At 36.8% G+C, this 24,676-nt stretch overlaps 2 protein-coding genes across 5 annotated transcripts in view; both read left to right on the top strand.

Moving 5' to 3' along the window:
* The first annotated feature begins 840 nt into the window (after positions 1-840).
* LOC130048798 (uncharacterized) lies at positions 841-2,714 on the top strand. Its single transcript, XM_056145856.1, has 2 exons — positions 841-994; positions 1,282-2,714. Exons 1-2 carry the CDS (start codon positions 841-843, stop codon positions 2,712-2,714), a joined length of 1,587 nt encoding a protein of 528 aa, XP_056001831.1.
* Positions 2,715-5,031: 2,317 nt separating this feature from the next.
* LOC125653990 (beta-1,3-galactosyltransferase 5-like) overlaps positions 5,032-24,676 on the top strand; it is a 36,727-nt gene continuing 17,082 nt past the window's right edge. The window contains exons 1-3 of one of the 4 annotated variants that reach the window (XM_048883693.2): positions 5,555-5,740; positions 13,574-13,675; positions 15,554-15,601. In XM_048883693.2, the coding sequence (XP_048739650.1) occupies positions 15,588-15,601 (14 nt within the window). In that variant the 5' untranslated portion in view covers positions 5,555-5,740; positions 13,574-13,675; positions 15,554-15,587. Of the gene's footprint in view, positions 5,156-5,403; positions 5,741-13,573; positions 13,676-15,192; positions 15,399-15,553; positions 15,602-24,676 lie in introns of those variants that run through there. The other 3 variants (XM_048883694.2, XM_048883691.2, XM_056145421.1) reach the window with 3 other exon arrangements.

Here is a 24,676-nt window from a genome sequence, read left to right as displayed (position 1 = left end):
ATATACAACGCAATGATAGAACACAATATATACAACGTAATATATACAACTCAATATATATAACACAATATATACAACACAATATATACAACACAATATATACAATGCAAAATATACAACAGAATATATACAACACAATATATACAACACAATATATACAATGCAATATACACAACATAATATACACAACACAATATACACAACACAATATACACAACATAATATACACAATACAATATACACAACAGAATATACACAATACAATATACATAACAGAATATATACAACACAATATACATAACAGAATATATACAACACAATATACACAACATAATATACACAACAGAATATACACAACACAATATACACAACATAATATACACAATACAATATACACAACAGAATATACACAATACAATATACACAACAGAATATACACAATACAATATACACAACAGAATATACACAATACAATATATACAACAGAATACATACAATGCAATATACACAACACAATATATACAATAAAATATAATCAACAGAAAGAGCAAACTAACATCGACTGAACTTCGTCTTTGCACCTTCGTTCGTTGTGGTAAGGAATTGACTCTATCCACAAGTCCAAGATGGACGATTCAGTAAAGTCTTCAAACTGAGCTATGCTGAGCTATACGTTGCTTTTTGTTTCCCGATACAATTTTGGAATTAGATAAAATATTACTTGCTGGAAGATGATTTGCTAATGTTCGCTGAATTTAATGTGCCCGCTATCTGTATGTGTGCTAGTGGTAGTGGTAGACATGTAATACAAGGATACTGCAAATGCCACAGGGGCTGAATATGCGTCTAGTACAGGGGGAGTCGAAGACTCTGCTTCTGCCGCTGGCTAACCTACTTGTAGGTGAAAGGAAAGCCGAGTGCGTCAGTCTTTCTTGCCAGTACAAAGCCTCTACCAGTCCAAGACTTTTACAGTGCCTCCAAGCGGCAGCACACGGTAAACTAGGGTCTAGCATCCTAGGCTAAATTGTAAAGGATCTCGGAGTAGCAAGGACCCTAGAGGTGCAGTGTGTAGGCCCACCGGCGTGTGGATATGCCCTAGCACTCACCAACCTTGCCCCAGCTATGGGTAAAATAGCCCAACTGCCTTGTGGGTGGCTTGGGAAAGTCAAAGGCTATGGAAGTAAATCCAGACAGAAAATCCGGGTAGATAGAGCTCGAAAGTAGAGGGAACTGCAATCGTCTATGGGAAGGACAACACTTAAAGTAAACCCGGTCCAACAGTGCGGAGGTTTGGCGTGGTGTTAACTGCTCCACCCTGTAAAAAAATTCTTGTTACGGAAACTGAAAACCAGAACCAAACTCAACATCAGGACAATAATGGTGATCTCCCATCTGGAAACCAGACTGGACAAATGAATGCTCACAGCACGACTAGACCATCATTGTTGCATCCAAAGCAATATTGTTACATTGGGGCATGGAACGTGCGGACAATGTACGAGACGGGCAAAGCTGCACAGATGGAAAGAGAGATGAATAGATATAACATTCAAATTCTGGGAGTTAGTGAAAGCAGATGGACAGGAAACGGAATAATAACAAGAAACTCTCGTAATACCATCATATACTCAGGAAGAGAGGATAACAACCACAGAGAAGGGGTAGCCATCATCATGACACCAACAACAAAGAAAAGCATGATAGAATGGAAACCAATTAATGAACGGTTAATGACAGCAAGATTTAATGGTAATTACGTCAAAACATCAATTATAGTCTGCTATACTCCAACAAATGATACAGAGGAAGAACAGAAAGACACCTTCTACCAACAACTACAGAAGGCAATAGATAAAGTACCAACACATGACGTACTCCTGATAATCGGAGACCTGAATGCCAAAGTTGGAAGTTCAAATGAAGGACGTGAGAAATCAATGGGAAAACATGGATGTGGGACTATAAACGACAATGGTGAAAGATTGGTTGACATCTGTGAGTTGAACAACTGTGTGATAGGTGGCACTAAATTCCCACACAAAGAAATATATAAGAAAACATGGATATCTCCAAATGGTAGGGACAGTAACCAAATTGACCTCATCATAATAAACGGAAAATGGAGGCACTCGTTAGAAAATGTCATCGTTCGACGGAGTGCAGATGTAGGCAGTGACCATCACTTATTGTTAGCAAAAATCAGAATCCACCTGAGAAAAGCCGTGAAAAGGTCAGAGACAACAAGAATAAAGTACCATACAACAAGACTGAGAGATCCAGGTATACAGAAAAAGTTCTCTTTGACACTGAGAAATAGATTTCAGGCACTTGGAGATATAGGAGAGGGTTTGGAAAACAACTGGAATGCGTTTCGAGACAGTATCATACAGACCAGTGCAGATGTGCTTGGCACTAAGACAAGATCAGACAAAGACTGGATACAACTGGATACATGGAAGTTGATTGACAAGAGACGACTTCTTAAACAGAAAAAGCAGAATGCAAGATCAGAACGAGTAACAGCTAAATACAGTAAAGAATACTCTGAATGCAATCAAGAGACCAAAAGAAAGTTAAGGAAAGGAAAAAAAAGGGAATATTTTGAAGCAAAAGCAAGCGAGGCAGAAGAGGCAGCAAAAAAGGTCAACAAGGAGAAATTTTCAAAATCACAAGAGAATTGTCTGGGAAATATAACAGCGGAAGCTCCATCATAAAAGATAAATATGGAAATAAGATAACCTTAGATGAGAAACAACTAGAGAGATGGGCAGAACACTTTAGCGAGGTTCTCAATAGACCAATGCCCTCAGCCTTCCCAGACATAGACGAAGCTATTGGTGATACATTAGAAATATTCGAACCATTCGAAGCAAATCTTGAACCACCAACCAAAGATGAAATATTAAAAGCAATAAAAAGTCTGAAGAACAACAAGGCATCAGGTATCGACAACATCAGTGCAGAAATGCTAAAAGCACATCCGAAACCAATAGCAGATAAACTTTACGAACTTTTTAATAAGATATGGGCCAACGAAGTACTACCTGCAGACTGGTTAAGGGGTCTTATTGTAAAGCTTCCAAAGAAAGGGATAAAACAGAACGTACAAACTGGCGTGGTGTTACCCTGTTGTCTATGCCAAGCAAAATATTCTGCAAAATCATCTATATGAGACTCAGTGATGCCATAAATGATATCATCAGGAAAGAACAGGCTGGATTTCGACCAGGTGTAGGCTGTATCGACCATATATTTACATTAAGAAATATCATAGAACAGTGTATTGAGTGGAACAGCAAAGTACACATAAATTTCATTGACTTTGAAAAGGCTTTTGACAGCATACACAGAGAGAGTCTTTGGAAGATACTCAAAACGTATGGATGCCCAGAAAAATTCATTAACATCATCAAAAGTTTTTACAACAACTTTTCATGCAGTGTCATACATAACAACACACTGACAAACTGGTTTAACATAACAAGTGGAGTACGCCAGGGATGCATTATGTCACCTATGCTTTTCTTAATTGCAATCGATTGGGAACAAACGCAGAGGAATTAGATGGACACTGACATCTATGCTAGAAGACATAGATTTTGTTGACGACATCGCATTAATATCATCTACTGCTAACCATCTTCAAAAGAAAACAAACGAACTGAATATAAATGCTAACAAAATTGGCCTTAAAATAAACAAGAAGAAAACAAAGACCATGCAGTTTGTTCCTGCATCACTACAAACAAAATTAGAAAATGAGAACTTGGAAGAAGTAAATGAGTTTACATACCTTGGAAGCACAATTAGCAAAAACAACGCAACAGAAAAAGACATCACCAGCAGATTACAAAAGGCAAAAGCTTCCTTTCACCAACTTAATAAAATATGGAGGACTAGTAACATCAGCGAAAAGACAAAGATCAGACTATACCAGAGCAATGTCCTATCAGTCTTGCTGTATGGTGTAGAATGTTGGAGACTAACGCAAAAAGATAATAAAAGGCTGTCCGGATTCCACACAAAATGTCTAAGGAAAATATGCAAGATTTACTGGCCCAGGAAAATATCAAACAAAGATCTATATAAAAGAACAGGGCAGAAAGATCTAATCACAATGATTAAACGAAGACAGTTTAGATGGCTTGGTCATGTCATCAGAAAAGGAAACGAATCCATCACAAAAACAACACTTAAATGGACTCCAGCAGAAGGAAAGAGAAGCAGAGGAAGACCTAGAGAGACATGGAGAAGGACTATAGAAAGTGATATAAAAAAGATGGGAAAAACCTGGAAGGAAGTAGAAAAGATGGCTATGGATAGAAACAAATGGAGGGATCTGGTATCAGCCTTATGTGCCACCGGGCACGAAGAGGATAGGTAGGTAGGTAGCTATCTGTATCTTGATACAAGGAATATGTACATGTATTCAAATATTACATGTGTATGAAATCAATCAATCACCGAATTAATTTAAACAGAAAAAGAGGAAAGTGAGGTCTATAATATTCCCATCCCATTTAAAAATGGAATTTATCACCTCCATTTCTTGGGGTTTCAAACATGTTCTGCGAAGGCAAACGGGCAAAAGTACAAAGGCGAAGGATCAATAATACCCCCGTCTTCGCTATTTCGCCCTCGTAACTTCGACTTCATGATTTTGCTACTGGGCCCTGACCCGACCCTCTTGACCCGGATCAGGAACTCGACCCTCTTGACCCGGGTCAGGAACCCGGCCCTCCTGACCCAGTCCTCTCACTTTCGCTCCTTCGTATCTATGCCCTGTTAGCGATTCAATGTATATCTATGAAAAAGGCTACCCATTTTACAACATTCCCTGTCAGAGATCATACCCGGTCTATTCCAGCAACACGACATTACATGATGCAATATGGTGAAATCGATCGATAGTGTGCAATTTAGATTGGTCCACCTAAACCTGGTTGTAAACGATTATGGATCCATAAAAGACCAATTTAAACGAATTCAATTAAACATGAAAATGACACTGGAACGTCCTGCCCTGAATACATCAATTCGATGCCTTGCCATTGAACAATAATTCTCATTGTGTGTATGTAAATACACTTTCACTTGACCGATTCCCTACGGTTGATACATCGTCAAAAGAATTATGGCCGATCGCTATATTCAGGTTGGTAAAAGTTGACTCTTAATCTGTTTTAAAAAGAAGTGGTGTTTTTATGATAGCGATCTGCCGTGTTGTTAATGGTGTAAAGACGATCCAAGGCCTACTGTCTGTAGCGATACAGATCTGTTGTTTATGAAATATATTTTAACAAGTTCATTTGCCCGTTTTTTAAATAACTGCGCATATTTGTATATTTTTAGTATATTAACTATTATCAGAATGATTCTACTGACAGGCTAATAAAATAAATAAATAAATAAAACAGGAAATGTACTTCGTACAATACACGGTCATAGAAGGAAACTCCACTGAGTTGACACTATTTTTGATTTATCCAATTCAAGGTTTTAAAGAAATCAGTCACAAACAGCTTCTATTATAACGTCACGTTATCGAGAGCGCCATCGCTGTTCATGCTTCGCTTGATCAGTGTCGGGCGGTAGCGAACGTCGAGAAATTCTAACTTCCTGTTGGAACGGAACTTTCTTCTGGATTCTTACACGCAATTGGATTAAAATCATACATGATATTGGATTAATATTTGTGTCGAATTTGGGATTCTAAGGATTCGATCATAAAATGTAAAAGGTATTTACGATTAATTATACTTCGTTAATTGTAATATTGTGTAAGTATATAATACACAGAACATGTTTCAAATGCAAGTGAGGACGAATTATTTAAAAAGCTGTCAACTTTGTACAAGGAAATAGCCAAACATAGAAGTACTTCATTACTTCACTTGGGGCACACCTTTTTAAATTAAAAACAAAATATCCTCGTTTTAACCAAATTGGTCTGTTTATAATTACTGAATGCGACAACACACGCAATCTGTTGAACATGGATTTTATCTAGGTTAAATCATTGTGCCAATATTAAGCTAATGGAAGTGTGGTGGTACCATCCCAAATACTAGTAAGCCATTAAAAAACACTCGCCTCAGTTTGTTTTATTTTTTGGCGTAACATTATACATGTGTCATTTTTAATAATAACGTATTATGGTTAGACATTCAAAGACATTTAACTTCAGATAGAAAAATATGTACATGTTACAGCCCTTACACACGATCAAACTTCCAAGTCACTGTTTACAAACTTAAGAAGGTCCGATTGGTTGTGTATATGTAAGCTATAATTTTACATACGTGTCGTGACATTTCTCCCGAATCTCGATGTACCGATATGTATGTAACATGTATCCATATATACGTGTAGTTATTCATTGTGTTCCTTAAATTCAAATCAAGTTAGGTCAGTTATGACTTCATGTGCTGGTAAAAAATCTACCTTTATCGTCAGGATCTCTCCTAAGTCCGTCACATAATGCATGATATGGATTATTTGGGGGTTCTGTGCACTCTGCCTGCTATTGTTATGCGGATGTGGACCTGATATCGAGATGAGGTTTACGGGCGCTTTCGAGCGTAACATACGAAGTAAAAGGACAATTTCTATAATTTGCATTCCTTACACAACTGTAATTACCATAAATGTCAATGTACATTTTCATGTCGTTTATAATAAACAATTCGTGAGGGGTGGGGGGAGGGGCTCTTGAACAATTTCTGATATACATGTTCGTGGGTAGGGAAGGGGGGGGGGGGGGGTATTTATGTAGACTAATAAATACACGATAGAAAAAAGTAGCGTTGCAATAAAAATGATTTATCGTGCTTAAGTCCACATTAGCGCTAGGAAATAGGCTGTAATAGCAGAGAGAATCGCCGTAGTATGCCTAATCACCGACGTTTAACGTTCAATACAGTCATTGTCTCTACATGTGTAACCCGAGGAGCTGCATGTTAGTGGCCTTTCAAAGATTTTGTTATCTTAATTACAATTACCCATTCATGGGCACATCGACAAAGGGTGGTCTCTTTTTTTCTCCGCATTAGCTCTCTAATAGAAAAGCATCCAAATGGAATAAACAAAAAGAAAAGCAACAACCATGCACTCACTCATTCATTATGATTGTTGGTTTGATCTCAATCCACATCCATGGAATAAACAGCATGATTCAAATCAACGATTTAAAAAATCTGAAGAAAAACAAAAACAAAAAAAGCAAAAGAAAACCGAACAATATTCTTCATGCATTTATATGAAAAGCTGTAAATCTTGGGAAACCGCAGGCACGTAGAACCAAAGAGAAGGGGGTAGGGGGTCCGTTATTTTCACATGTAAAGTAAGATGATACATCAGCTGACTGTTCCCCTTCCCTATTAACAGTAATGGTAAGAATATGAGCTTGAACTGATGGTTGGTTATATATTAGTTAACATCCCGCTCGAGAGTTTTTCAGAAGTCACCATTGCCGGTATGGGGCTGCAAAATTTAGACCTATGCTCGACGCTTAAACGACCTTTAAGCAGGGAGGGATCTTTATCCTGTCTCACCTGCTGTGACACAGGACCTCGGTTTTTTATTGGTCTCATCCGAAGGACCGCCCCATTTAGTCGCCTCTTACGTCAAGCAAAAGATACCGAGGACCTATTTTAACTCGGATTCACACGGAACCTTGATTAATTGAATCCATGTAAAGAAGGACGAACCCACCCCACCCCCAACACTCTTTAAGATTTTTTGAAGATTGGGCAACATGATATATTTTACTTTTTTTTTTTTTTTTACATTTTTTTTCTTTCTGCCCCACCCACCCCACCCCCGATTTAGGATTTTAAAGTTTGAGCAAATAACATCTTACTGTTTATATTATTAACATTTTGCTTGTCAGAATTTTAGACAACTGTGAGGTACACCCCTGGGACACAAAAAATGGTTGAGATTAACTGACAGTCAACGCTATATAACAATTCAAGTTGTGGGACGTTGACTGTCAGTTAAAAAGTTAACTAACATTTATGCAACTGGGTCCTGTACACTTTTCCTTCAGGCTGCCCACCCACACCCTCACCCACTTTGAAAAGTGATGTTACATGTACGTGCATGGATCGTATTACGGTTACGATTCCACTTTAAAAGTTAGCTAACTTTTCTTTTTAATTCATTAATAAGAAATTTTTAGTTTATGTATGATATTGCTAACGGTATATATAAAAAGTTGGTAGCTACACGTGGAAGTCATTTCACAATTTCCTTATGTTCGAGTCATTTTACCTTACTAACGCACCGTGTTACGGTTTCTTATTCCCGGAAGCAATCTTAAAACACCGCGGCATAATTACATTTCGAGTATCGATGTGTCATATGCGCGACCGTTATATTGCAAATTGCAACGGACCATTGTATTGAGATATTGACTGGGGACAATATCGTAAGATCAATGTTTTCTCTCAGGTTATGAAACAGTATAAAGCCATTTTCCTACGCCAGACGTGCATTGTTCATTGTGCATTGTCTATTTTATCAATACACGAGTCCATCCGGACGCTCTGCCGTCCCTGATAACATGTCCACCCCGTGATGTACACTTTTTAAAAATAAATATATGTGTAACTTCATATATTTACAGACATTGTGTCATGATCCTTGACCCGACATCTTAAATGTCAAGGTCATTGTGACTTTACAGACGTTGGTCTTCTTTAAATGTGCTATGCTTTTGATTCTTTCGATCGTTCATTGTATGAAACATGCCTCATAACACCCCCACCCCCCATTCATTGTCCTGTCATGAAGATAGTCCCGTGATCATCAAACTAAATCGTTTATCAAAGGACCATGTGGTAGTGTTTGTAAGCGTGAGTTGCTCTAGAACAATATTGTGCGACAACTATTACCCAACATCATATCTTATAAGTAGTAGGACTCCTGTGATTCTTTCACATTCATTCATTCGTTCATTCATAATTTATTTCCTCTCTTCGGAGATTATGGATCCGCCGTCCCCTTCCCTTCCTCTCACCCCTTCCTTACCCCCTCCACACCAAGCACCCCCTCCTCAATATCCCGCCCATCTACTACAGTGTATATCAATGTCGGCTACCCTGACTTAGAAACAACAGAACTATCTGGATGACTGGATAATGTTTGACCACCAGTCTGCGAGGTCACTGGGTATGACTTAGACACCTTTGGTGTTCCCGTAAGTTTAATTTAAAATGACAAAATAAGATCAAGGCTAAGCTGCATTTATTTATTAATCATTTATCACCTTTACAAACTGGATGAATGGTGGGACAATCCCCACGAGCTGGAACAACAGGTGGTAAGACCCCGTGACAGAGGCGATTCGGGGATAATGTACCAAATGTATTAATATATCGATATATGCATGCATGATGTAAATCAGGTGGAGATATAATTAATTGTTGTTTTTGGCGTGTTGTTCGGAAGCACATTCAGGTAGATCAACAGGTTGATGAGCGATATACGTTTCAGGTGTGATATATACTGAAAGTAAACAAAAAGCGGAGGCCGACAGCTGGCAAGAACACGTGTAACCATCAAATGAAAAGAAAGTGTCATCCACACAAGGGAAATATCGTGATTTATTAATAGTATAAATACTGTATGGCGGTAATATCAATTCACATACAGTATTTGATAAATACATCTTCGAAAGAATTGAAGTTTAAAATGCCAAACAAAAATTATCCCTGATTATTATCGTTAGTAAACGAAAAAATAAAACCCAGAAAAGAAATGGTACCATTAATACTGACTTTGAACCATCAACACTGACCTTGACAGTATTAGACTTCTCACTCAGTATTAAATCTTACACTAATGAGATGAATTCTTAAACCCACCATTGACAATGTCCCCGTCTTTTTACGGGTCTAATGACAGGATATGAATATCAATAACTCAATCATTTCAGGAATGCGACCCTGTCCAATTATATACTGGACTCATTTTAGAAAAACAAAACAAGAAGAATACGGTGATAAAAGGCTGGTTTTTTTTTTAAAATTGCATAATAACCTGTATGCATGCATGTTTCTTGATTGATATATGAGTGAGAAAACGGTTGGAGAACTCGACATGGAGGGGTGGTCCTTGATAGTCGCACTTGAGTACCACGACATTTCTTTTCACGGCCCTCAAAATGTGATATATATCTAGTACTGTGCTTTTGTAGTGAAGTGGATGTCTTTGTTTTACAACACTAACGCGACGCTATATTACTGGAGTTTGATTTATAACACGTCCTGTACAATGGTTACCGAGGCGACCCCCCCCCCCCTCCCTCCAAAGGAGCACGATGCATGTAATAATAAACATTCATTTGCTTTGTTACACAAATAAACAAGTGAGGCTTTTCCTCAAATATTTCTTTTTTGAAACTAGCCATGCAGCATAGTAATATTACTGAATTATAATGATGACGTATTCAATATCATGTTAACTTTTTTTCTTTTTTCTCCGATTCTTCTTGTTTGCTCTGATGATTTTCTAGACTATGCAATAAAAACTCAAGTAATTTCAGATATGAAATAGTTTGTTGACCATCCATGGGTCCTGGAAGATATTTTGACACACAATTGTATATCTTAAACACACATACAGTGATACGGGCATTTCTGTGTAAATTGGAATCATTTCGCAGGTTCAGCCTGTTAGCATCAAGGGATTAATATATTTATTTTCTTAAATCCAAAAGTGGTTCTTTAGTAAAACGCAGATCAGGGTGAAAAATCTTTAATTGATTTAAAGTCTGCGTATGATGGGTATCAAACTCGGGCACCTTGACGGTGTTAGGTAATTTAATATTGTAAAAATCTCCTTAATGTTTGATTCGTAGTCATGACAATGTCTGTGTTACTTACAAACTCCGCCCCCAAAAAATGTCTAAGCCAATCATCTTCACAACAGAACACAACGTCACCCCCAAACCTGTCATAACTAATCATCTTCACAGCAGGACACGATTTCATGAACGTACCTGTAAATATCTTATCCCAACAAAAAAAAAAAAAACTTTAAAAAAAAACCACACGCTTAGTTGTAATTTTTCGCTGCTTTTTTTCCAGATGACTTTTTTCATGCTTTATTAAGTTTGGTCTAGAATGAATCGCCTGGTTACTTCTGGCTATACCTACATGTAACGGTATTGTTTACTGGATGTAGATGAGAACAATAATACGTGTTTCCACAAAATCCTAAAATCGGTCTCTGTAACTCTCGATTCTTATAAGTTCCTAGTACATGTGATACATGCACCAGTAATGTGTAAAATGCATGAGTTCGTGATATTTGATTGTATTCAAACGTTAAAGCTTTTTTGAGAATGCCGCTTTTAAATGATTCTTAAACGCAACGCAATTGGACGGCTGGAAGCTGGCGTGTCACGATTTGCAGTTGCAAGAGATTTCAATGTTACGCAAAGCCCCATATTGTCTAGCCTTTGGAACAGATAGCAACAACCTGGTTCAACAAATGCTAGCCTTAGAGCGGGCAGACGACGCGTGCCGTCCACAGTTCAGGGTTGTTATATCCGATTGCGTGATCTTCGTCCACGATTCCCAACAGTGTCATCTACAGCATCTGCCATTCCTGGGATTCGCAGAATATCAGATCAGACTGTTCGCAATCGGCTACGGGATGCTGGAATAACAGTGCACAGACCTGTTCGTGGCATCCGTCTGACTCCGCAGCATCAGAACCGACTTCAATGGTCTCAGACTCGTAGAACATGGTCGCGGCATAAGTGCAATTCAGTGTACTACACAAGTATGAATATAGTATTAATGGTACCGGTTATATACATACTTAATATAATATGCATTTAATATAATTGAAGATTACTTAAATCTTCAATAACTTATATTTAACCCGCGACGTTCACATTTAAAGCTTGCAGCTTGAAGAAGCAATCGTTACAATGTACCTGTATAGACGTCTGAGATAGGACGTGATGTACACATGACATCTACATCAATATATTAACGTCTTAGATCGGGCGTGATGTACACATGACATCTACATCAATATATTAACGTCTTAGATCAGGCGTGATGTACACATGACATCTACAGCAATAGATTAACGTCTTAGATCGGGCGTGATGTACACATGACATCTACATCAATAGATTAACGTCTTAGATCGGGCGTGATGTACACATGACATCTACATCAATAGATTAGATTTGGTTATCTTATAATATATTACATATTGGGTAGTTCATGGTAGGTAAACGAAGGGGGGGGGGGGGGGGGGGCAAAATCCCTATAGTCGGATAGGAAAGAATTCGTGCTTTGTCTGCCATTGTCGTGATGACGTATGACAGACACAACAGAATATGCGAATGCTGTAATGATATTGAAGATGAATATCATATTATCAATCTCGTTTGCCCGCTTTGTCAAGAATCAAAACAAAAATTCATCAAAAGTTTTATTTCGATAAACCAATTATTTTCAAGCTTGTCAAATTATCAAATATCAACAATGTCAAAGGATTAAATGGGAGAGTATTCATAAGCAACACAACTAAAGGATACTCATGAAAAAAAAAAGACTAGCAGTTAGTTAATTGTATGGGTGTAATGATCTTCTTGCTATTTACCCTGTGTAAATAATAACACAGATACGTATCCGATGCATTATATTTATTTCATTATTCATTGCAGTTTTTATATCGCTTTTTCACTCTCATTCATGTAATTTTATGCTTTAATAAGCCGTAAGAATTCTTACGGAAATAAACAAACTTGACGGTACGTGGAGAGAAGTTATCCCATTCACCGTGATATTGGGGACAAAATCTTGCGCACTCTCCTTAATATGAAAAATTAAAGGTCGTTAAATTTAGAACTAGAATCAATTACAGTCTACACTTTTCAAAGGCCAGCACTTACACCCTTCATCATTCAATATCGGCTAACGCGCGAAATAAGTCGGAAATTGATACTCTAAGATATACAAAAAATGCCTATATTATTAAATCAAACATTGTCATGATAAAGCAAGATACAAAAAAAAAAAAAAAAAATGCGATTAAATAATTGTAATTGGGAACTTTTATTCAATAACAATAGAGAATGTGTTGAGAATTATAAATATTGACTCATATAGAAAAGTTGCACAATGCCGTATTAAAAAATCGATATAATTTTTTTAAATGATACCATCAACAGTGAATCATAAATAGCCATTTTCTGTGTGCATTACAGTACCCGTGGTAGCGGTCTGTGTGTGTCCTCAATAAACATTGTTACATTCCATAGATTCAACAAGATATCCTATCTCAAACGACTGCTGCAAAATCTGATTACTCCATGCAAAAGATTTCATCTTCGTATTTGTGACATGTTTAGAGAATATTGAAATTTTGAGAACTTCAATTCTAGATTTCTAGATTATATCCTTTTGTAATTATACGGATTGCCACTGATGTCAGATACAAGAACATACCCAGCCCCCTTCTCACAAATACGATCCATGTCTTCTCAAACCACTATAGTATACATGTGTCGTATTTTGTTAGAATTCGTTTTCTCTCCCCTCAGAGTCCCAACAGGACTTCGCCCAGGACTCACTGGGGCTTAAAGCCTTCACCATTATTTACCACATGCCTCGTTCACAAAGTCCTGGATCCGCCCCTGCTATAGGTCTGTATTTTTGTTTATTAACTCCATTGTTGTCGTTTAACGTTCAAACAAGCATATCGAGACGTCACGATGCTTTTGAGAAGGGCCACCCTTGAGAGCTATTATTAACCATTAAAAAAATTCATCACGCTATTTTTTCTTTACCGTCATATATAGAACCTTGACAGTGCTTAACATCTGATTTACAAGACCCGTCAATTTCACTGATATTCTAATTCCTTTCACTCAAACGAACCTAAACCATTTATAAAAGAAATACTAAACCGTAATATATATAATATATCGCCAGGATGTGATAGATATCACACACTAGATATTTCGTCAGCTGTGTCACATACTAGATATTTCGCCAGACGGTGATAGATGTCACGTACTAGATATCTTATCAGGTTGTGATAGATACCACTTACTAGATATCTCATTAGACTGTGTCACGAACTAGATATCTCGCAGACTGTGTCACGTACTAGATATCTCATTAGACTGTGTCACGTACTAGATATCTCGTCAGGCTGTGTCACGTACTAGATATCTCGTCAGACTGTGTCACGTACTAGATATCTCGTCAGGCTGTGTCACGTACTAGATATCTCATTAGACTGTGTCATGTACTAGATATCTCGTCAGACTGTGTCACGTACAAGATATCTCGTCAGACTGTGTCACATACTAGATATCTCGTCAGGCTGTGTCACGTACTATATATCTCATTAGACTGTGTCATGTACTAGATATCTCGTCAGACTGTGTCACGTACAAGATATCTCGTCAGACTGTGTCACGTACAAGATATCTCGTCAGACTGTGTCACGTACTAGATATCTCATTAGACTGTGTCACGTACTAGATATCTCATTAGACTGTGTCACGTACTAGATATCTCATTAGACTGTGTCACGTACTATATATCTCATTAGACTGTGTCACGTACTAGATATCTCGTCAGGCTGTGTCACGTACTAGATATCTCGTCAGGCTGTGTCACGTACTAGATATCTCGTCAGGCTGTGTCACGTACTAGATATCTCGTCAGACTGTGTCACGTACTAGATATCTCGTCAGACTGTGTCACGTACTAAATATCTCATTAGACTGTGTCACGTACTAGATATCTCATTAGACTGTGTCACGTACTAGATATCTCATTAGACTGTGTCACGTACTAGATATCTCGTCAGACTGTGTCACGTACTAGATATCTCGTCAGGCTGTGTCACGTACTAGATATCTCATTAGACTGTGTCATGTACTAGATATCTCGTCAGGCTGTGTCACGTACTAGATATCTCGTCAGGCTGTGTCACGTCCTAGATATCTCGTCAGACTGTGTCATGTACTAGATATCTCGTCAGACTGTGATAGAGATCGCGTTAGGCTGTGATAGAGATATTACGGACTAGATATCTCTCCAAGTTGTGATAGATATCATGTACAATATATGTCATGTTCAACTGTAAACAAATGTCACAATCAAATGATCCGGGATTGATATGGGCCCTTTGAGATAATTCTGGGTGAATGTTGAGACTGTGGAATCTTTCCCCGGGTTTGGATAGTTTGAAGACATCGCTCTGTAAGAAGAGAAAGACTTATATCGACTGTCTGTGTATTGAAATACATTTAAAGATTCATTCTTATAAAGGGACAGATAAATTGTATCTTTTAAAGGCGGAGACTTTTCATGTGGTTGTTTAACTTCATACAAGGCGGCTGGGTTTCTCGCGTAAGTGCCTCGCTCTGTATTTTTTTTTAGGATAAGCATAATGATGAAGGGAACCTTTAGGACTATTTTATTTTCTTTATTTTTTTTGGTGTTGTCATCATTGATTGTGGTGTACTAGTGGTTATCACATATTCATGGCACGGATTGATTTTCAGGTGAAATTGGGAAATACAGAGACACGCTCCACAGATGATCTTCCTCAGGTAAGTTGATTTTTATGCATTTTAATGACATTAAGAAGATATCAGACAATGTATTTTTTTGCAGTATGTAGTTATACAATGTAATTTCAATTTTTTGTGAAATATAGCAAATAATTATATTGTATTTTAACGCAATCCTCGCGTAAATTTCAAAGGGGAAAAAAAATCAATATTCAAATTTCAGGACGGAAATAGAAAGGAATTATAATTCAGATTCTCTGGAGTGTATAAATCCGCACGTGAACGTCTTTTCAAATTATTGACCCCATAATGTGACACCGGAACCTACCACCGGCCCCTGGGACGTTACTGAGCGAAGGCCATGTAGACGCATTGCATTGAGTGATCCACTAAAAATCATCTTTTCTTGTTTTAAAATTTATTCCGCGTAAATCATTGTTATTGATATCGAAGCCCTTGTGAACTTTCCCCGCCCCTGCTGTTGTGTTGAGTTCAAAGTTAGTGTGAATTCATGCTCACTGAAAAGTAAAATGATCAACATAATGTGTTTGGACACATATTCAGAAAAAAGGACACGAAATCATTGTATTAATTAAGAGATAATCGTATCGGACTAGGTCTACAATATAATATTGCATTCTATGCACAAAGCAATCACCACTATATATACAGCAAGTTCTCGTCTTTGATCTTCGATTATCGGCAGATCACATGCATACATACATGTACACTAAACAAAGCTGAAGAACACGTTAAGAAATCTTTCATGCTTTGTTCAACGCAAATCTTTTTCATGCTTTTTGTTGACTTATGTCACATACTCTTAAGACTCAATTTTGTAGTTGCCTATCTTTGAAGTTAAAGAAATACCACGCAGTTCGCAGGCGACAAAGGTGTTCGGGTGAATGCGGATAACTTAATCAATACGTCACGGTTTGAAATATATATATACCTATTTTTATGAAGATTTAACCCCCCCCCCCCTCCAAAAAAAAAAACACACCAAAGATTAGATAGCTGATGGGTATAGATATATGTACCTGGTTTATAAATGTTGCCTGCTTGTGTCAGGGGGTACCCCAATCTGACAAGATGTAAAGAAAATTACGTGAACACTTTTCTATCGGTCTATTAAATTCAAAATGAAAGAAATTTTCATTTGAATTTAACGATTTTTCATACCTCTTTCAGCAAAATATAGTTTAGCGATTTTATTATTATTATCATGGAAATGCGCTATGCTGATTTTCATTTAATCAACCTCCTAGCAATCTACCCTGTGTGGGTGTGTGTGGAAATGTAAGATTATAATCAGATAAAACCTGCTTAACAAGTGTAACAAGAAAACCTCTCTCACACATAGCTATAATTTCCCTCTACTATTATTCTAATACATAAATTTATTTATTTTTACTTTTTTTTTTTTTTTACATTCCAAATAAAGTCACAATACGAGCAAAAAAGTATTACTTTATAAATAGAGCCTAGTTAACCAAGGTTTAGAAATTTCGCGAAGTCCGATGACGTGAACCTCAATGGTTAGTTTAAATTGGTTGAAAAAGACTGTCTTGTTTATAGAAATAATTTGATTTTAAATCTTGGGTTTAACATTCCTCAAGTGTAGTAGCCTACGAATATTGTTTTCAGGCTTCGTGTCAATTCGATGAAAATGGCCCGTCAGGTTTCTTCACTATTCAGATGACTTTATTTAGAACAAAAGCGACACGGTTATGTTTTTTTTTCTCCTTTCTTTATTTGGGTTTCTATTTTTAAATATTCTATTTTCTAGCCTCTTCACACCTCTGCGCACATATGAAATATTGGATTTTGTAATATCATTGATTTATTGTTTACTGGCCGCCTGGCTTCCATAGAACTTACGACATTTGACTTGAAGGCCTATAAGTATGACAGACATAAGAAATATATAAGTATGACAGACATAAGAAATATATAAGTATGACAGACATAAGAAATATATAAATATGACAGACATAAGAAATATATAAGAGAATAACTAACTAACCAATCATGCAGAAAATTGAATTCAGAGGCAGATATATATTCCATCGTTGTTTACATGTGTGCCGTGTCTATGGAACAGAAAATGGACAAAGAGACAAGTTTGTTGATGAAAGTTAATAAGCTTCTGTAAAATAGATGTACGGTTTATGCGCCTTTGGAAAAACTGTGGAAGTACATGTATGGGATATTTTGTGATTATGATGGGTGAAGTCAATTATGCAGATATTTTATACACATGCTTCCATTTTCCTGTACTTCCCTCACTCACCCCATAATAAAAACAACCTAGACATATAAAACATGTATATCCATATCGTAAAATATTACTAGCGGGTTTTACTGTCAAGTTGAGCGGTAAGTGTTTGAATCGAGTTTTGAAATGGAATTAAATTACTGGAAACACATTCGATAATGTAAATACTTGACAGTTGTTAATTATTGACGAATTCTCAAGCATTCAATTAAAGGGTCCTTTCAAATGAAATAGGAAGTAGGATTCATCTTGGATAATTCTAAATTTTACTCCACATACTTGGATCAATTTGAACATTTGAACAGATTTTTTTTTTCATGAGACTTCCTCAAAGGGTGGGTGCAAAACAGGCATATTTCGATTCCAAGATTCCTCGAAGTTTTCCAACAATGGAAACCCTAGAAACCCAATTTATGGATGTCTAGACAGCAGACAGTGACGTAAGCATGTTTCCGTGCGGTTTACGGTGCACGTGCAGGACACGTGGAAGGCTGTACAGGGATGCGTAACTCCGTACAACGCTATCCTGATCGTGAAACCGCGTCAGTACAATTATAAAAGATGAAATAACCTACTATCTATCAGCATAATTAACCAATGGTTGTAATCCGCTTTTGAACTGTAGTCTATCCTAAGCTGTTAACATTGTGTATGGATTACTACGCCCAAAGCCGCTTACTGTACTCTCTACCCTGAGTATATACCCTGTTTATCAATCTCTACCCAGAGTTATCGTTCCTTACACTCCCTTACATGCAAGGGACGACAACTCTGGGTAGAGATTGTGTGTTTATATAACTCTATCTGCTTATTTTTGTACAAAAGTTTATAATCTTCTTTGAGATCTTCTTTTGACACCAGCTTAAACTGAATGCAATTGCAATAATGTAATGTCTTTATATTTCTTGAGGCTTAATGCATGTGTCCCCCCCTCTCTCTCTCTCTTTATTTGGTAATTGAATTTTAAATATATTGATTTGCTCGGTTTTATGAAGTTTCATTTTATCCTGATCATGGATTTCTCTTTTTATGTGATAAACATTAATTTTACTATCCACCGTAGTGAAACATGAATTTGAATACTCATGTGATAAAACATTAATTTCACTATCCACGTGATAAAACATGGATTTCTCTATCCGTGTGATAAAACATGGATTTCTCTATCCGTGAGGTGTTCAACATTAATTTTACTACTCATGAAGAGTGAAGAATAAAAACTTCATGTGATAACATATGGATTTTACTATCCACGTATTGAAACATGAATTTAAATATTCATATGACAAACATTGATACAGTTCACTATCCCTGTCCTTAAAACATTACTTTCATTTCATCTATCCATGGGAACATATAGGTATTCAGAATCGATCGTTATTTTTCATTATCTATTCGTATAGATATTGTCGAAAATCCATTGCGTTATCTGTGGTGAGTTCAGTTCTGTGAGGATCCGGGTAAGATTAGGTCCTCAGTACCCCTTGCTTTTCGTAAGAGGCGAATGAATGGGGTGGTCCTTCACGAGGTCCCGAGTCACAGCAGGTGTGCACGTGGCACAATAAAGATCCGCCCTGCTCAAAGGCTGTAAGTGCCGTATACAGGCTTAAATTTTGCAGCCTTTCACTGACAATGGTGACGTGTCCATATGAGTGAAAAAATCTCGAGCGGGACATTAAACAATATACAATCAATAAATCATATTTTCTTCCCTAAAAATTTTCGGGGGAGCATATAGTTGCGTCATGTCCGTCCATCCGAGCTCATATCTACTAAACTTTTCATCGGAAATTGATATATATTTGATCATAGATGTTCCTTGAGACAAGGGCGTTTGGACCCAGGTCTTTTGAAGTCATTTTCGAAAGGTCAAGGTCATTCAGAACATAAACGTTCGTTATTTCAACAGTTTTTGATATAAAAGTCGTCATCTTCTAAACCTTTCACCAGAAATTGATCATTATGGATCACAGATATTCCTTGAGAAAGGGACGTTTGGACCAATGTAATTTTGGAAAGGTCAAGGTCACTCGAAACATACACCTTATATTAGTAAAAAGTTCTTTATTTCAACTGCTTTTCAACAGGTATTGATCATATATCACACAAATAAGTAATAGGCAAATGGTTTTCAGACATTGGTGCCTACATCATTGCAAGTAATAATGTAATGTTTACAATCACAAACACTGTCACGCACTGTAAGTTATAATGTAATGTTTACATTCACAAACACTGACAGGCACGGTAAGTTATAATGTAATGTTTACATTCACAAACACTGACACGCACTGTAAGTTATAATGTAATGTTTACGTTCACAAACACTGACACGCACTGTAAGTTATAATGTAATGTTTACATTCACAAACGCTGACACGCACTGTAAGTTATAATGTAATGTTTACATTCACAAACACTGACACGCACTGTAAGTTATAATGTAATGTTTACGTTCACAAACACTGACACGCACTGTAAGTTATAATGTAATGTTTACATTCACAAACACTGACACGCACTACAGATTATGTAATGTTTACAATCACTCCGTTCTCACCTTCACATTCTTACTACCTAATGCTGACGCTTAATACCTCATCAACTTGCAATATAGGTGAATCACCGCGTATGAATACATTTGAAAACACGTATTTATGATCAAAATGTAATTCAAATGATTAAAATGTATGAATAAGAAATGTCTCTTTGTTTTTTGAAAGTACATGAAATGATATAAACAAGTATCTCGAACCCCTTCATACTAACGCGCTTCATGTGAAATACCGGTGTGATTAATTGATTGAATCTTGCTTAACGTCTCACTCGAGAATTTTTCACTCATATGGAGACAAGACCGGTGAAGGGTTTCAAATTTAGGCCTATGCTCGGCGCTTACGGCAATTGAACAGGGAGAGGTCTTTATCGTGCCATACCTCCTGTGACACGGGACATCCGAAGGGCCGCCCCATTTAGTCACCTCTTACGACAAGCAAGGGGATACTGAGGACCTATTCTAACCCGGATCCTCATGTGAAGAGGTTCTTATACTTTTAAAAACTGAAAAACAATTCTTAGATATTTTCACACGAACTGTTTCTCCTCATTATGAAGTCTACATACAGCAGTTGTGACTTTGAGACTGTACACGCTATTGTTCTATGACCGCAGTCCCTTCAACCTGTGTAAGAAACCAACAAACAATATTATTGGAACTTGGTACATGTACCTGAACTATACATTGAGTATTGATGGTTTTTAACATCTTCGTATATAAATCTTTGAAGACCGTCATACATGAATATTTAGAAACTTTTTAAAGGAATTTACTAAAATCCATTTCTTTTAATTACAGAGAATAACAGTCCTTCGAAAATTAAGTTATTGTAGATCAAGCTAAATCGATCTTTAAGAAGAACGATAACCCTTCCAGAATCCGGAAGTGTGTGCGTAGTAATACATAAAGTAAATTTCGACAATCTAATTATACCTCTCATCATGGAAAATGAACGAACGCCTAGAAATAAAACAATCATTTTATTTCGGGCAAAACTATTGATTTGACGTAATAAATAAAACCAAAAAAAATGGAATCTTTATAAAAGTGAAAGATAGTCCATATAGTGATATCCGGGTATTCCTGCTTTGATCATCTGCTATTGCTACTAAATGTTACATGTGGAGTGTTTTGAATATGCAAGACCTGTTAGCCTACTATACGCCAACATACGGTATTAAACACACGAAAAGCACAAATGTTGCGTTCTATTATCCAACTTTCGAAGTACTGTTTTATTTTCGTTTATTAGTTTATTGCCAGGAACTAACGCGGGATCTTGGAACGGAAAACTGGTATGCCTTTTGTTTGTTTTGTTTTATGTCCCTTCGAAAAAAAAATCCACTCATGCTGAGACGCCACCAACTGTAGATGAAATGCCACACATTTAGAGCAGTGAAGGTATTTAACGTGCCAACGCCTGTCGCGACACGAGATCCGTTTCTAAATATTGAAAAACATCTTCTAATGAATATGATGGTGTGGACTACAATTGCTCATCCCTTGGGAATCCGGATTAGAATAGGTCCTCAGTACCCCTAGTTTGTCGTAAGAGGCGACTAAATGGGGCGGTCCTTAAGATGAGACCGCAAAAAACCGAGGTCCCGTGTCACAGCAGGTGTGGCACGATAAAGATCCCTCCCTGCTCAATTACCATAAGCGCCGAGCATAGGCCTAAATTTTGCAGCCCTTCACCGGCATTCGTGACATCTCCGTATGAGTGAAATATTCTCGAGAGGGACGTTAAACAATATACAATCAGCTGGCTGGTATGCTTTTAATGATACTCTGATATTCTCTCACCAGAGGGCACGCTACGCAAGCTTCACTTTCGTAACGTAACGCCCTCTGGTGAGAGATTGGGTGCTCTGATGCTCATCTTGGAATATGCCAAGTAGAGTAACTGCAGTTCATAACGTCATGTCCACTGAGAAATGTTACTCTTTTTTGGAATGTCCTACTCACATGTGATATTTAACGTGAGTTGAGTATGTTCTTTCGTTTTGAAAATCCCGTCCACTTGCCAGGCAGCCTGTGATATTTAGCCTTAAAACATCAATCAACAGAATAGCCACATTGTAGCGAGGGGATAAGAAGTACTCGGTTCGAGTCTCTGACCAGTGGGTACTTGTACTTTGCGCAAAAACACGGGAGAAAGTAAAACAGCTTCTAACGAAATGTTAAAGGGGCACTGGCTGTAATGTTATCACAAAAAGAATTATTAAATGAATATTGCTCTATATTATATATTTCAGTAATAACACCAGTATTTAATTATTTCAAATACTTTTTAACCTCAAAACAGGCACATGACTATGTAACTTTGGTGATTAAATAATTATTGTCTAGCAAGGCAATAATTTCTTTACGCCAAAAGCGGTTATCTTACATAGATTTTTTTTTTTAAGGTTTCTCTTGGTGGTTTTTTTTTTGGTTTTTTTTTGTTGGTTTTTTTGTTGTTGTTTTTTTGTTTTTGTTTTTTGTTTTTTTGTTTACAAAATAATTGTTTTTAGTAGTCATTAATAGATAATCCCCATGTCATTGAGAGATTTGGGGGCGTGGTTGCCATCACTTTCACAGTTAATGCCCCTTTATGAACTGCTATGAAAATGTATTTACTTTAGATTTTAAGAGAACATACTCAAGCTTCACGGGGCATTTTTCTAAGTTTGATGTGATGTTTATGTTAAAAACAGAGGCAATTTAAATAAATTTGACATTTGATTTTGACTTTTAAAATGGTGTCTTATTATGTTTGTGTGTCGTTGCTAAGAGACCATATGGAACGCAGATGAACTGATCAAAAGGTTATTTTGACACAGAAAAACAACACCAAAACTTAAAAAAAACAAACCTCGATTGTAATTGTCTTTAATCACCTTGCGAAATACCGTTGTTTTATTAATGTTTAGACAATCGTAAAAGATATGGGTATATGTATAGTTATCGGGTTCTAATGCTCGTTAACATTCTTCCAAAGTCAAGATGCCAAGGTCTCGTCACGTTTGTTTTAGCCCAGTTTGATTTGATTTGAACATATTTTATTGTATAAATATACAAAAGGATTGGTTACAAGTTCTAGCAACTTCGACAACCTCTCCCAGTTTCAAACCGTTTGCAACATGGCAGTATGTTTCTAGGAAGTAGAGCCATTTTTCTCGGTGTGTTAAGACTTTGTATATCAATTCAATCATGTTTTTCAACACGAAGGGAAAGCCTTCATTCTTTGGGCAAAATTGTAAAATTGACTTTTTATAGTTTTACTGTAGTAACTTTAATCATCGCTTCATGTAGAAAGATAGACGTTCTTGCCCTTCACAAAATATATTTCGAATCTTAAAGCATCTAGAAAATCGTTCTATCCCCCTAGAGAGTTGTACTTCTATATCAATGCAAACTGTTCCACAACACGGGTATACCGGGCCCTTTTTAGCTCACATATGTCCCGCGTGTTCTGATTTGAATTTGTAATCTATACTTTTAATTTTTTGAAAACATTTTTTTTTTTTTTTGATTTTGCATGGAAACCTGCAATCTGATCATTCAAACTCTTGCGTTCCTCTGGCCTGTACTAATTATCGACGTTTAAAGACTGATCAATCATTTTTATTTTTCTTGAAACATTATACACCCAGGGTGTTTGAATTGGCGTCGATTGATAACAGCTCGAACGAGTTAATAACTTCAGTTTAATAAAAGTCCCAATTTTTCATTTAATTACTGACTGATATGCTTCATGCAATTTAAAGTGATGTTATCAAATATGTCTGACCTTTTAATTCAAACTTTAAACTCTAAATTGAATCCATAAAAACAGACTCCGAAATATTCCGAATTCACAAACAAGCAAGACCAATTTGTATGGCGAAAACATCAAAATGTATTCTTTTTTTTTTTTTTTTTTTTTTTTTTTTTTTTTTTTTTTACAGTTAATACAATAAAACAGAGTGCCATTTCCGTTTATGCATGATCGGTGCTTGTATCCTTGTGCATGTGCCCTTAGTGATTCCCAATTCAGTTTTCATAGCGTCACCTTTAATGTTCACATGTATAATATTGTGTCGATGTTCATCGAATTGGTTTTATTCATAGTATATGCGCGTGACTGTCACATGTCCCAATTACGTAGCAAGAGTTATTTTCGTCTGCTCTGCATTTCTAGCGTAAACAAAATTCATAAAAGGGAAACTAATAAATCTTTTACTAATTATATGCAAACTAGACTGTATCATGATCTGAGTAGCATACTTTCATTATGCTTGGGGTCTGTCAGCCGGAT

The sequence above is a fragment of the Ostrea edulis genome, chromosome 7, assembly GCF_947568905.1.
Source record: "Ostrea edulis chromosome 7, xbOstEdul1.1, whole genome shotgun sequence".
NCBI classification, from domain to species: Eukaryota; Metazoa; Mollusca; class Bivalvia; order Ostreida; family Ostreidae; genus Ostrea; species Ostrea edulis.
The sequence above is the reverse complement of the archived record's forward strand: the minus strand, read 5'-3'. Positions and strand labels throughout refer to the sequence as shown.